Source organism: Anolis sagrei, chromosome 8 (assembly GCF_037176765.1).
Source record: "Anolis sagrei isolate rAnoSag1 chromosome 8, rAnoSag1.mat, whole genome shotgun sequence".
Taxonomy (NCBI): Eukaryota; Metazoa; Chordata; class Lepidosauria; order Squamata; family Dactyloidae; genus Anolis; species Anolis sagrei.
The window spans coordinates 10,193,990-10,209,485 of NC_090028.1; the positions used below are offsets into that span (position 1 = coordinate 10,193,990).

The window sequence follows — 15,496 nt, forward strand, 5'->3', positions numbered from 1 at the left end:
TCTAGTATTTTCTGTTGGTCATGGGAGTTCAGTGTGCCAAATATGATTCGATTCCGTTGTTAGTGGAATTCAGAATGCTCTTTGATTGTAGGTGAACTAAAAATCCCAGCAACTACAACTCCTAAATAACAAAATTAATCCTCCCCCAACCCCAGCAGTATTCAAATTTGGGCATATCGGGTATGTGTGCCAAATTTGGTCCAGTGAATGAAAATACATCCTGCAGATCAGATATTGACATTATGATTCATAACAGTAGCAACATTACATTGAAAAGTAGCAACAAAAATAAATATATGGTTGGGGGTCACCACAACATGAGGAACTGTATCAAGGTGTCGCGGCATTAGGAAGGTTGGGAACCACTGGTTAACCCATTGTGCCACGCGGGGGGGGGGGGGGGGAGGCTCTACAAACCAGGGGAGGATTCAACGTCATAATTCCACAACGTCATAAATCCACAAACATGTGGACAATTTCAACAGAAAGGAAGAAACCATGAAAATGAACAAAATCTGGCTACCAGTATTAAAAAATTCTAAAATTAAAACAGCAGAGAGAAAAACAGGCAGGGACATCTAAGCACCTTTCATTAAGAGTTTGCTCCAGGCACAGTCAGCCCATTGTATGCTAATCAAGGTGGTCAGTTGAAAAGATTCACACCTAGCCCAACTTACAAAAAGCCTTTTGTCTCACCCTGGTCAGTCCACAGATATATAAACCCCTTTTTTCCCAGCTCCAGCAGACCTCACCCTCTGAGGATGCTTGCCATAGATGCAGGCGAAACGTCAGGAGAAATGCCTCTAGAACATGGCCATATAGCCCGAAAAAACCCACAAGAACTGAGTGATTCCGGCCATGAAAGCCTTCGACAATACAACGTCATAATTCCTTATGCATTCTTGGATTGACAAAAGATGGAAGCGTAATTCAGTCCACCAAAGACAAGTCTAGGAATGACCTGAAATACTCATTCTTAAGAATACAGCAACAGAAATCTCAATTTGGGAGACCATCTAATACTACCCTATTTCCCTATTTGCCTAGTTGCACGTCAATGACTTAAATCAAGAAATAGTTTTCTAAGATCCACAGAGACACTCGCTGGAACACCTCAGCAAGCGAGAGTCCAAAAGTGGCAGGCTCAAACCCAGAACCTAAATCAATGGCTGATACCAAATGAGAGACTCCCCCCTGGGCACATAGAAGACTGGGAGACTTGGAAGGCGCTGAACAGACTGCGCTCTGGCACCACGAGATCCAGAGCCAACCTTAAGAAATGGGGCCACAAAGTGGAATCCACGACATGCGAGTGTGGAGAAGAGCAAACTACAGACCACCTGCTGCAATGCAACCTGAGCCCTGCCACATGCACAATGGAGGACCTCCTTGCGGCAACACCAGAGGCACTCCAAGTGGCCACATACTAGTCAAAGGACATTGAATCAACTATCAAGCTTGCAAACTTTTGTGTCTATTTGTTTGTTTGTTAAAAATGCAATACAACTCTTTGGTTTGCTCCTGACATGATAAATAAATAAATAAAATACTGTGTTTTCAAATGAGCAATGGAAGACAGGAAGAAATGCAAAACCAGGGATGCAAATCCATTCCTGGCCTCTGAATGCCCTCTTGTCCTAGGGAAACGACAACAGCCTTTTTCAGAGACTCTCCCTGAGCCAAACCCAGAAAGTGGGCCATGCAGGGCAAGCATCCTTTCATTCATTCAAAGCAGAGAGCCGGATACTTTACCCCACAACGCCCATCCGTTCTGCCCAGCATGCCCAATGAATCCCAGAACAATCAACATTCCCTGGCATGAAAACCCCAAATCCCAGCTCATTTCTGAAAAGTTTCTTAGGTTAGATCGACACTGTAGAATGAATGTAGGGTTGACACTGCTTTCACTGCTATGGTTCAATGCTAGGGAGTCATGCGGCTTCTTTAGCATTCTCTGCCAAAGAGGGCTGGTGCTTCAACAAACTACAACTCCCATAGTTGAGTAGTGTCAAACTGCATTCCTTCTACAGTGGATGCAACCAAAGAGTAGATGCACCCAGGAGCCCTTGGTGGCACAATGGGTATATCCTTGTGCTGGCAGGACTGAAGACCTACAGGTCGGAGGTTCGAATTCAGGAAGAGAGCAGATGAGCTCCCTCTGTCAGCTCCAGATCACTATGCGGGGACATGAGAGAAGCCTCCCACAAGGATGGTAAAACATCAAAATATCCAGGCATCCTTTGGGCAACATCCTTGCAGATGGGCAATTCTCTCACACCAGAAGCAACTTGCAGTTTCTCAAGTTGCTCCTGACACAAAAAACCCCCAAAAATGCGAAATGCAACAAAATGCAGCACCCAAACATGACTACTGCAGACTACTACAACCAGAGAAGTCAGCCATAGTAGAGCACCTGATGAACCAACCTGGACACTGCCCAGTGTAATCTTTTGTGTTTTAATGTTTGATTTTATATTGCTGTGTCGCTTATTATATTGGTTTTGCATTTTATATATTTTATTTTCTGGTTTTGTTATGCTTTTGTGTTATATTGTGTTTACTGTACTGGTGGGCATGGCCTCATGTAAGCCGCTCTGAGTCTCCCTGGAGCAGATGGAGGCGGGGTATAAATAAAGTTATTATTATTATTATTATTATTATTATTATTATTATTATTATAGAACACAGACATACTGGACCACTCTCACAACCACCATGTCAGATGACACAGAGAAGCCATTGAAATCCATAAGCATGTGGACAATGTCAACAGAAAGGAGGAAGCCATGAAAATGAACAAAATCCAGCTACCAGTATTTAAAAAAAAAACCTCTAAAATCATAACAGTAAATAAAGAACACTCAAAAACAGAGGAATTCCAGACAGGAAACAATCAGGGTAAGCTAATCACCTCCCAACAAAGGATTCCCCCAGGCAGTAAGAAGCCAGACCTTGAACTGTTAGGTCATCATAGCAGTAAATAAACAGTAAATCATAACAGTAAATAAAGAACGACACTCAAGAACAGGGGAATTCCAGAGAGGAAACCATCAGGGCCAGCTAATCACCTCCCAACAAAGGATTCCCCCAGGCAGTAAGAAGCCAGACCTTGAAACTGCTAAGCCATCATAACAATAAAAAAGTAAATCAGAACAATAAATAAAAAGCAACGGTCAAGAACAGGGTAATTCCATACAAGAAACAATCAGGAAGAGCTAATCACATCCCAACAAAGGATTCCCCAGGAAGTAAGAAGCCAGATCTTGAAACTGTTAAGTCATCATAACAGTAAATAAACAGTAAATCATAACAGTAAATAAAGAACAACACTCAAGAACAGGGAAATTCTGGAGAGGAAACCATCAGGGCCAGCTAATCACCTCCCAACAAAGGATTCCCCCAGGCAGTAAGAACCCAGATCTTGAAACTGCTAGGCCACCATAACAGTAAATGAATGGTAAATCATAACAGTAAATAAAGAACAACAGTCAACAACAGCGGAATTCCATACAAGAAACAATCAGGGCCAAATAATCGCCTCCCAACAAAGGATTCCCCCGGGCAGTAAGAAGCCAGATCTTGCACTTTCCTTGCGCTCCCTTCAGGATGTATTGCACTCATGGAGCCTGGACCTCAGCTATGTTCTTTTTCTCAGCCATATTGTTTTGATGTTGTTTACAATTGTGATTTTAAAAAATATTTTATCTGATGTTTTTTAATTGGTTGTGTTCTATTTGCAATTTTTGGGCTTGTCCCTTGTAAGCCGCCCCGAGTCCACTTGGGGAGATGGTTGGTGGGGTATAAAAATAAAGTTGTTGTTATTATTATTATTATTATTATTATTATTATTGAAAACTGCTAGACCATTAAATGCTAATCAAGGTGGCCAATTGCTACATTCACACCTACCTCCAACAGACAAGAGTTCTTCCTCCCACCCTGGACATTAATCCACAGATATATAAACACCATTTTCCTAGTTTCCAACAGACCTCACAACCTTTGAGGATGCCTGCCATAGATGCAGGCGAAAGGTCAGGAGAGAATGCTTCTGGAACATGGCCATACAGCCCAAGAAACTCACAACAATTCTGCAAAATTATGGTTCTGTTTTACTTGCAAACTGGATGAGGGAGCACCAGGCTCACTGCTTTGCAAGCAATATTTCTCTCCCCTTTCTCTCCACTCTCGGAGGTGTTCCCATTTATATTTCTGTTTCATTTGTTACCAGGCAGTGGGCACTAATGACTTTTATCTTGCTCACAGTACAGGTTGATGTGATGAGTTTTCCAGCGGCTAATGCAGCGCCGAGGCTTTGCGAGAGCTCCATGCCTTGCCCGTGTTTATTTGCTCATCAATCAATCCCTTCTTCCCCAGATGGCATCCTCTTTATAGGCTTCGGAATAAAGAGATGCAGTCAGCTCACTCTCTACCCCAAAATGGATCAGATAACCTGGTTTGGACCATAAAAACAAAGGAAGTCATGATAAACCCTCACTTTACAAGATCCAGATGCTGATTGGGGATTCTGGGAACTTGCCATCCAAAAAGGGGAACTTCACTGAACAGATTACTTATGTTCTGAACACAGCCTTCCTGAGCTTGCGGGCTTTGGGAGAATGATGGGAGCGCAGATGTCATAACATTGATCGGTTTTCCGATTGGATCTCCATTACTGGATTTCTCCTTACAGTTTTATGGGTCTAAGATTCATTAGGAACCCTTTCCCCTTTCCTGCAGCTTAATTTGGAGAGAGAAAACAAGCACATCTTTTTGTTATGCTGTTGTTAAAGGAGTCAGAGAGACAACTGAGACTAATCCAGAGCTCTATTTATTTATTATTTATTTACTGTATTTGTATACTGCCTTTCTCAGCCAGTTGGCGACTCAAAGACCCTTCTGGTCAGTCTTACATTCTAGCGCAGAGGGCTAAACTACTGAACCGCTGAACTTGCTGACCAAAAGGTCAGTAGTTCAAATCCAGGGAGCAGAATGAGCTCCCGCTGTTAGCCCCAGCTTCTGCTAACCTAGCAGTTCGAAAACATGCAAATGTGAGTAGATCATTAGGTATCACTTCTGGGGAAGGTAACGGCGCTCCATGCTGTCATGCTGGCCACATGACCTTGGAGGAGTCTATGGACAACGCCGGGTCTTCGGCTTAGAAATGGAGACGCACACTACCACCCCAGAGTTGGACACGACTAAAATTAATGTCAGGGGAAAAGCTTTATCTATTATTATCATTATCATTATTATTATTAACAGCATTCTATGTAGTCTGGCCACATGACCTTGGAGGAGTCTATGGACAATGCCGGCTCTTTGGCTTGGAAATGGAGACGAGCACTACCACCCCAGAGTTGGACACAACTAAAGGGGAAAAGCTTTACCTATCATCATCATCATCATCATCTTCATCATCATTATTAACAGCACTCTATGTAGTCAGGCCACATGACTTTGGAGGAGTCTATGGACAACGCCAGCTCTTTGGCTTGGAAATGGAGACGAACACCACCACCCCAGAGTTGGACACAACTAAAGTTAATGTCAGGGGAAAAGCTTTACCTATTATTATTATTATTATTATTATTATTATTATTATTATTAACAGCACTCTATGCAGTCAGGCCACATGACCTTGGAGAAGTCTATAGACAATGTCGGCTTTTTGGCTTGGAAATGGAGATGAACACTACCACCCCAGAGTTGGACACGACTAAACTTAATGTCAGGGGAAAGCCTTTACCTTTGCTACAGCATTTATATTCCGCCCTTCCCACCCCAAAGGGGACTCAGAGCGGATCACAGAACACATACATGGCAAACATTCAATCCCAATTATATACTGACAAGACAGATAACTTATACATAGATAGAGGTATATATAGGCTTTCCCATCTTCGGTGTCTTGGAGGCTGTGCTCGGTTCTGAGCATGTATGTGTGATGTTGTCGCTCCATCTTTCCTGCCGAAGAGCTTTTTTGTTTGTAAACTTCCTCCTTTGATCAAATTGTCAGTATTTTTCTGGCATTCCTTATGGGGTGCCTAAGTACCTCCCACTTCAATGCAGTACCTATTTATCTACTCACATTGCTGCTTTCGATCACATTGCTGCTTTCGGGGTGAGCTCCTGGGTTGACGGCCAGGAGCTCACCCCGACCCAGGCTTTGAACTGTCCACCTTCCAATTGGCAAGATTTACTCCAGCTAATGGTTAATAATGGTGGTCCACGCTCTTGTTACATCAAGGATAGACTACTGCAATTTGCACTACATGGGGTTTCCTTTGAAGATTGTTTGGAAGCTTGAAGTGGTCCAAAGTGCGGTAGCCAGATTTCTAACTGGGATAGCGTACAGGGAGCATTCAGTTCTCTTGTTACGCCAGCTCCATATATAAAATGGCGTGATCTAAAATCGTGTTGTTTATTGGTGAGGTTTTAATATAAATATTATATTTTTATGCTTTATGTCTAAATGTCCTTTTATGTTTATGTTTCAATTTGGTTAAGTTAATTTATAGTGATATGTTATTATCTTGGTTTTCACATGTATGTATAGCATTATTATTTTTTTTATTTATGACATTTATATGCCGCCCTTCTCACCCCAAAGGGGACTCAGAGTGGCTTACAAGTAAAAAGTAAATACAATATATTATATTATTACCTTTTTGCCTTTATAATGTTGGAAACCACTTTGAGTTCCCTTAGGGGACAAAAGCGGTATATGAATGTAGAAAGTAAATAAATAAATAGATAGCCTGCTGCCCTGAAGAATGATGGAACCGTAAGCAGAAAAATGCGACAGGAGACTCCATTTCATATCTTGAAGACAAATCATCTTCCCAATGTACCATCCTTTCAGATATACGCTGGGGGCTGTTGTTGTCCCACCATCTCCCTTGTTCTCCATATTCTCCTGCCTGGTATCTCCAAAACTTCAACACATTTGAGAAGCATAGGTAGCAATCAGAAAACAGGGGAATTCCAGGCATGTAACAATCAGGGCCAGCTAACACCTCCAAACACAGGACTTTCCCCAGGCAGCAACCAACCAGGCTTTGGAGCTGCAAGGCTATTCAATGTTAATCAAGGTGGCCGACTCCAACATTCACTCTTGCCTCAAACAGACAAGAGTTCTTTCTCCCACCCTGGACATCATTCAAAGCCTTGCTGCTTCCTGCCTGGGGGAATCCTTTGTTGGGAGGTATTAGCTGAAACAGACAAGAGTTCTTTCTCCCACCCTGGACATCATTCAAAGCCTTGCTGCTTCCTGCCTGGGGGAATCCTTTGTTGGGAGGTATTAGCTCAAACAGACAAGAGTTCTTTCTCCCACCCAGGACATCATTCAAAGCCTTGCTGCTTCCTGCCTGGGGGAATCCTTTGTTGGGAGGTATTAGCTCAAACAGACAAGAGTTCTTTCTCCCACCCTGGACATCATTCAAAGCCTTGCTGCTTCCTGCCTGGGGGAATCCTTTGTTGGGAGGTATTAGCTGAAACAGACAAGAGTTCTTTCTCCCACCCTGGACATCATTCAAAGCCTTGCTGCTTCCTGCCTGGGGGAATCCTTTGTTGGGAGGTATTAGCTCAAACAGACAAGAGTTCTTTCTCCCACCCAGGACATCATTCAAAGCCTTGCTGCTTCCTGCCTGGGGGAATCCTTTGTTGGGAGGTATTAGCTCAAGCAGACAAGAGTTCTTTCTCCCACCCAGGACATCATTCAAAGCCTTGCTGCTTCCTGCCTGGGGGAATCCTTTGTTGGGAGGTATTAGTTCAAACAGACAAGAGTTCTTTCTCCCACCCAGGACATCATTCAAAGCCTTGCTGCTTCCTGCCTGGGGGAATCCTTTGTTGGGAGGTATTAGCTCAAGCAGACAAGAGTTCTTTCTCCCACCCAGGACATCATTCAAAGCCTTGCTGCTTCCTGCCTGGGGGAATCCTTTGTTGGGAGGTATTAGCTGAAACAGACAAGAGTTCTTTCTCCCACCCTGGACATCATTCAAAGCCTTGCCACTTTCTGCCTGGGGGAATCCTTTTTTGGGAGGTATTAACTTAAACAGACAAGAGTTCTTTCTCCCACCCTGGACATTCTTCCACAGATGCATAGCCTCACTTGCCTAGTTTCCAACAGATCTCACAACCACTGAGGATGCCTGCCATAGATGTGGGTGAAACGTTAGAAGAGAATGCTTCTGGAACATGACCATAACTGGAGAGATCTGCATGCAAAGCACATGATTTCCCACTTGGTCTCCTCCCTCTGCTTTTAACCAATGTTTGTTTTCTTTTGCAGCAAAGGAAAGGAGGCTGTACAAAGGATTCCCCCAGACAGGAAGCAGCCAAGCTTTGAAGTTGCAAGGCTACTCAATTATAATCAAGGTTGTGGACAATTTCAATAGGGTGACCTATGATTCTCTAACTAGGTGTTTTCTAGGGGTGTTGAACTTCTGGAGGTACCAGGCAGCAACCAGCCAGCTTTGAAGCTGCAGGGCTATTCAATGCTAATTGCAACATTCACACTTGCCTCAAACAGAAAAGAGTTTTTTCTCCCACCCTGGACATCATTCCACAAATATATAAACCCCATTCTCCTAGTTTCCAACAGACCTCACAACCTCTGAGGATGCCTGCCATAGATGTGGGTGAAAGGATAGGAGAAAATGCTTCTGGAACATGGCCAGAAAGTCTTGAAAATTCAGAGCAAACCCATGAAAGCCTTCGACAACACAAAAAGGCCACAACATATTCTTATGTCATTTATGCAACCCAGTTTTTCAAATAAAGAAGGGGAGAATCTGAAAATATGAGCACAGAGAAGATGCCACCAAGGTTTAAAAACAACCCCACAACCTTCCACCCCTTGCCTTTGATTTCTCCGCACCTCCGAATCCATCTGCGAAGCCTCCAAGGGATCCTGGTCAGGAAGAAACTGCAAGGGCTGGGCAGGACGTGAATATATGGAAGCAGGTGCCAAGATTGGGATTTCTTTCTCATATAGCTTCGACCCTCTGACTTGTAAGACCCAAACTATTCTAATACTGCTGTTCGTAAGAGGCAAGAGGACAAACCATCCACTATTAATGGAGCAGCTCCCTGGAAGATATTGCCTGGAAGGGAGCTTGGGCTTCTTCTGGCTCTCTTTCCACCGCTCTCCTCCCTCTGACACAAGGAGGCGAAGAAGATCGATATCAGCTCTTCTTTCTCCCCGCCCTCCTTCCCTCCCTTGTTCTCTATTCCATCTCTTAGGGACAGAGGGTTTAAAATATGTTTGCACAACGCACCTTTGTTTTTAAGGTGAGGGAAAGGGGAATACAGAATGACACTCCGGAGATGTCAGCTTTGAAATACCCTGGTTGTAATACTTCTCGGCAGGGACACAACATACACCCAAGACATTCAGTTCCATTTTGCACACCCCCAATGAGCCCATATTGTTTACAACATTTCACCAGGGATATAGGACTGAAGCTTTGGGCAAGAGGAGAGTGGCCAATTCCTTCCTCAGATATTGCCCATTCTTATTGGCAGAGACCTAACAATGTTCTGTCAGCATGCTGGAAGAAGCAAAGACCATCAGCATTGAAGCTATTTTATTTATTTATCGTGTCAAGAGTGAACCAAAACAGTTGTATTGCATTAAAAACAAACAAACAAACAAACAAAACACAAAGTTTGCAGACCTTTTCTGCACAGAATACAGCATTTCCTTCCTAAATGTTGCGTCTATGTAAAAACATTGTTTCCTACACAAAAAGGCTGTTCCTTGTGCATAAAATACAGTATAGGAACGTGTTATATGAAATTATACTGTTTAGCCGGTATTGTACCACCTGACATCCATCGGGAAGTATCATCCAACAATGAAAGGACCAAGGCAGTGACATGTCCGGCTATCCTCTGTTTGGATATCAGCCAGCAAGCCAATGCCTTAAATCAAGAAAAAGCTTCATAAGATCTACAGAGATACTTGCAGGAACAGCAAGTGATAGTCCAAAAGTGGCAGACTAAAACCTCAAGCAGTGGCTGAGACCAGTCTTCCGTGTCTCCTTCCTGGACACACGGAAGACTGGGCAACTTGGAAGGCGCTGAACAGGCTGCACTCTGGCACCACGAGATGCAGAGCCAATCTTAAGAAATGCGGCCACAAAGTGGAGTCCACAACATGCGTGTGCCGAGAAGAGTAAACCACAGACCACCTACTACAATGCACTATGAGCCCTGCCACATGCACAATGGAGGACCTTCTTACAACAACACCAGGAGCACTTCAAGTGGACAGCTTCTGGTCAAAGGACATTTAATATAATGCCAAGTTTTTAACTTTGTTTGTGGTTTTTTAAATTCATTATAGCTGCATTCTCAATTAGCTTCTGACATTTATATAAATAAAAATGTAATGTTCGCTTGTGGGACTAACATAACTCAAAAACCACTGGATGAACTGACACGAAATTTGGACACTTTACCCCTAACAGGCCAACAAGTGACCATCACTCATAAAACCCCACCCAAAAAACAGCAGAAAGTACTTTAAAAAACCCCAAAAGCTAAATGACAAAAAGCTAAAAGACGATACAGAAAAAAGGGAAGGAAGATGTAGGGAAGGAAGGGGAGAAAGAAAGAAAGAAAGAAAGAAAGAAAGAAAGAGGGCAAGAGAGAAGGAAAGAGAGAAGGAAGCATGGAAGCAAAGAGCGAAGGAAGGAAAGAAGGAAGGTCGAGAAGGAAGAAAGGAGAAAAGAGAAAGGGAAAAGAAAAAGGGGAGAAAGAAGGAAAGAGGTAAAGAAGGAAGAAAGGAGATAAAGAGGAAGGAAAATAAAAGGGGGAAGGAAGGAAAGAGGTAGAGAAGGAAGAAAGGAGAGAAAGAGGAAGGAAAAGAAAAAGGGGGGAAGGAAGGAAAGATGGAGAGAAGAAAGGAGAAAAGGAAAGAAGAAAGGGGAGGGAAGGAAAGAGGGAACGAAGGAAGGAGGGAAAGAAGAAGAGAAAGAGGGAGTGAAGGTTGGCCACAGCAACGCATGGCGGGTACAGATAGTGATAAATAAATAAAATCAAAAACTGCATGGACTTTATTGCACAGGAGGCAATATATATGTATAGAAGTACCATTTTCTGCAAAGAAAATGCTGTTCCCTAAGCAGATTCTGCTATTTTCCATGCAAAACAATATGTGAATTTTGTACATAATAAGTCCTCTATTGCAAATAAACTTTGAAAGTTGCATGGTTTTCAAAGACTTTCTAACAGGGAGAAGAAACTTGCTAAAATTACTCATAGCTTCCTTCCTTCTTTCTTCTTCATTATCTCAGTAGCTCTAACACATTTGCAGCTTCCTCCTGGGACATGCAAACTTTGGCAAATGCTTTATCCGCTTAGATATGGCCCTTTTCTAACCACATGCTATGTTGAAGATAACCCCACCATTGCCTTCAGATTCCTAGATCCATATTATGACCATGCCTTTATTTGGCAAGTGACCAAACCACAAGTCTCTCCAAGTAAAGATGCAAAAGGCTCTTTTTCCCGTAATGTTTTAAGGCAACATGCAGACAACATGGTTTATGAGAAGTCAGAAATGATGTGAAGACACACAACAACAACAATAGGTGGGACAGGAAAAAAGATTTAAAGATGGGCTTAAAGCCAACCTTAAAAACTGTGGCATAGACTCTGAGAAGCCCTGAACCTTGACCGCCCTAGCAGGAGGTCAGCTGTGACCAGCAGTGCTGCAGAATTAGAAGAGGCACGAATGGAGGGCGACAGGGAGAAACGTGCCAAGAGGAAGGTGTGTCAAGCCAACCCTGACCAGGACCGCCTTCCACCTGGAAACTGATGTCCTCAATGTGAGAAAACATGCGGATCTAGAATAGGGCTCCATATTTATTTTTTATTTATTTATTTACTATATTTATATACCGCCGTTCTCAGCCCGAGGGTGACAGACCCACTGCAAAGACACTAGACTTGGAGGACCATCATCCTCAGGCTACAAGGGATCGCCTAGGAAGCCCCAAATGACACATTCTCCTGCCTGCTTTGAAAAAACTTGCACAAAAGCATCCTCCTTTGCCTTATAAAATTATTATCACAGTACAAATCTCTAAATCTGTATTCTACTCAACACAGAGACCCATACAATTGTATGCTCAGAGGTTGCACATCACCGCCTTAGGTTAGGAGCATGGGCCAGCTATGGTACAAAGCGACAGACAGGTATGGCATCTTCTGCCCAAATGTGGTCACCAATTTCCTCCACTGTGAATTGTAGTCTGTGGCCAAATTCAAAAAGCACTCCGACAGAGAAACTTCCAATGTGAACTAAGCAAGTGGGGGAGAGAAAGAAACACACAAAAAGAGAGAAAAGCCAACCCTTCCCTTTGTTTATACATGCTTTCTGCTTTTGAGAACATTCCGGTTTCATTGCTGCTAGATAATAACAACCAAGATTAGAAATGAAGCAAGACGTCATTTGGGTATCAAAGGAAATACTACAACGATTATGGAAATTAACACTAAGTCTGTAATTTTGGACTCGCTTACTAGGGGGAAATCCTACTTAATTCAGTATGGTTTGCCTTTGAGTAGACAAGGTTTAGATGGCACTGCCAATTATGATCCTCTAAGCAACACTTGAAGAGAGGATCTTTTGTAGACAGGCAGGTAGAAGGGATCTTTTAAATAACTAACACCATTGAGCGCCAGAAACAATTTCCAACCGATACAGTACATTTTGGAGACACAAGACAGAGTATAAGATGGATACCATTTAGCACAACATACCCAGCGTAGCAACAGCGCTTGCCGTGTCCTTTCAAGCCAGTTTTGCCAAAATGTGTGCCGGAGCCTCAGGTGCATTCAATGACATCAGCAAAATCCCCACCACAACCTCTGCGCAGTGGGACGGAAGGAGAAAGGCACACAGATGGAAAGAATGCTGTCATGTTGGGGTTTGAACTGTCCCTCGTGAAGTCAACAGGCTCCGTCCCTAAGGAACTCGGAGCCTGGCTCTGTTGCCATGTTCCCTTCTCTGCCCCAAATCCTCCTTTCCATTTGTTGCTGCTCTGGCACGCTAGCTCTGGCCCCGAAAACGTCCCCCAAGAGACTTCAACAGTTTTCCATGACTCACGAGGAGGAATCTAAACTTATCCCAGTCCACCCCAGCTTCCAACTGTCACAGATTTTCTGCAGGGACCCCCTTTCCCAGCAGTGAATCACTCCCTCCGTTGCCGGCGCACAAGTGTTACAGCCCAAGCGTGCCTCGGCTTCCCACGAATTGCGTGCGCCAGAAATTACTGATTTAATGCCAAGCTTCCAAGGAAGTCAGCCTTCAGCAAAAATGAGAAAACGACGGGGGGATTCCTCCTTACAATGACGCACAGCAAGTCTTTGCGGACGAGGTTTACAAGCGGTACCTTTTGTTTCTGCTCAGGGAAACTCTGAGATCTGGGTTTCCAAAACTGGCACAATGTGAAGTGTGAACAATTTGCACATTACATTGTTACCATTTATTGTTTAACATTTATATAGCACCATCAGTGCACACGGCGATTTCCATGTTCATTTGACATTTCCCTGGCCTCTGGCTTAGAATCTCAAAAGGCAAGAAATACAAAGAAAAGGGAACTGGCAAGAGAATTGTATTCACTTGCTCTGTTGTGGCATGGAAGCAGGGCCTTTCCTCAACCACCGACCCAAGGCACAATGGACTTCCCAAAGACGTGCCACTGCTAAGTGTAGATTTTATGTTTCAGTTTGGGAACCAATGTGCCTAGACAGTCTCTCAGCAATTATTAAGTTTTATTCGGACATACTGTAGTGTGCAAATTACAAAACGAAAGGGATGCACGTTCCATGAAGCCAGGGAGGCACAGGGATTGTGGTTTACCATGGTTAAGCAAACTACTGAATGCATTCTCCATGAAACAAACCAAGAAGCTTTGTGTTGTACAAATGTAAGCACAACTAACATCCTGGTTTGTTTTATGTTTGTTTATGGTTTCAATCTCTAGTTTGAATAACAAGCCAGAAAACAAAGTTTAATTATTGTTTTTGCAAGTGGGAATAGTTGGACAGCATGCATTGACAGGTGCCAAAATGGGACCTTTGCTGTGCCCAAATGGGATCTTCCTTTGTGCCTAAATGGGGCCTTCCACCATGTCAAAATGGGATTTTTTTGTGCCCAAATGAAACATTACATTGTGTCCAAATCGGACCTTCTTCTGTGCCCAAATAGGACATTCCACCATGTTCAAATAGAGCTGTTTCTGTGCCCAAATAGGACATTCCACCATGTCCAAATGGGACCTGTTCTGGGCCCAAATAGGACATTCCACCTCTTTTGGGACCTCTTTTGTATCCAAATGGGACTTTCCTTTGTGCCCAGTGGGATCTTCTTCTGTGCCCAAATGGGAACTCCCACTTTGTCCAAATGGGACCTTCTTCTGTGCCCAAAAGGGACTTTTCACCGTGCTCAAATGGGATCTTCTTTGTGCCCAAATGGAACTTCTCATCCACTTCCCTTATACCCCATTTCCTTGGTTGTGTTTGTGCACCAGTTTGAAGCCATATTTATTTATTATTATTTATTACAGTCGCTTCTACCCCGCCCTTCTCACCCCGAGGGGGACTCAGGGCGGCTTACACAACAAGGCACAATTCGATGCCCGCATTACATGATAACAAAACATAACATCAATAACAATAGCAATTATAACAATAACAATTAACCTAAGCAGTCATTATTATCGGCGACACATCCAAAAAGCCCATAAAGTAAAAGCAGTTAAAACCATTAAAACAGTAAAAGCAATACAAACCTCATTGCTGGACAGCGTTTAACAGACTCATAGTTAGGTTCTACTTTCCGCACATTGTCAGTCCTATCCATCTGGTTTCCATATCTAATTGTCAGGATGCCCAAAGGCCTGGTCCCATAGCCACGTCTTTACCCTTCTCCTAAAGGCGAGGAGGGATGTTGATGTCCTAATTTCCCCCGGGAGTGAGTTCCACAGGTGGGGGGCCACCACTGAGAAGGCCCTGCTCCTCGTCCCCACCAGCCTCACTTGTGATAGTGGTGGGGTCGAGAGCAGGGCCTCCCCAGATGATCTCAAATTCCGGGGTGGGACGTAGAGGGAGATACGTTCAGACAGATACGCTGGACCGGAACCGTAAAGGGTTTTGTAGGTCAAAACCAGCACCTTGAATTGTGCTCGGAACTGGATTGGCAGCCAGTGGAGCTGACACAACAAGGGAGTTGTGTGTTCCCTGTATGTCGCTCCGGTGAGCAGCCTGGCTGCCGCTCGTTGGACCAGTTGAAGTTTCCGAACACTCTTCAAGGGCAACCCCACGTAGAGTGCGTTGCAGTAGTCTATACAGGATGTTACAAGAGCGTGGACCACTGTGGCCAGATCAGGTACGGGACCCATAGGGCCCTCTTAGCTGTCAACAGATTTTGGTGGGTTGGATATGTCGTGTTGTTGTTATGGTGTTGTCTCTACTGGAT

The 15,496-nt window shown here is 43.7% G+C and overlaps 1 protein-coding gene across 5 annotated transcripts in view; it reads right to left on the minus strand.

Annotated features, from left to right (window-relative positions):
• The window catches only part of CMIP (c-Maf inducing protein), a 193,531-nt gene that overhangs the window by 44,092 nt on the left and 133,943 nt on the right, over positions 1-15,496 (minus strand). Inside the window, exon 1 of one of the 5 annotated variants that reach the window (XM_060788429.2) lies at positions 12,775-13,181. The exons of 3 other annotated variants lie outside the window; for them this stretch is intronic. In XM_060788429.2, the coding sequence (XP_060644412.1) occupies positions 12,775-12,849 (75 nt within the window). In that variant the 5' untranslated portion in view covers positions 12,850-13,181. Of the gene's footprint in view, positions 1-8,881; positions 9,117-12,774; positions 13,182-15,496 lie in introns of those variants that run through there. One more of the 5 variants, XM_060788427.2, reaches the window with a different exon arrangement.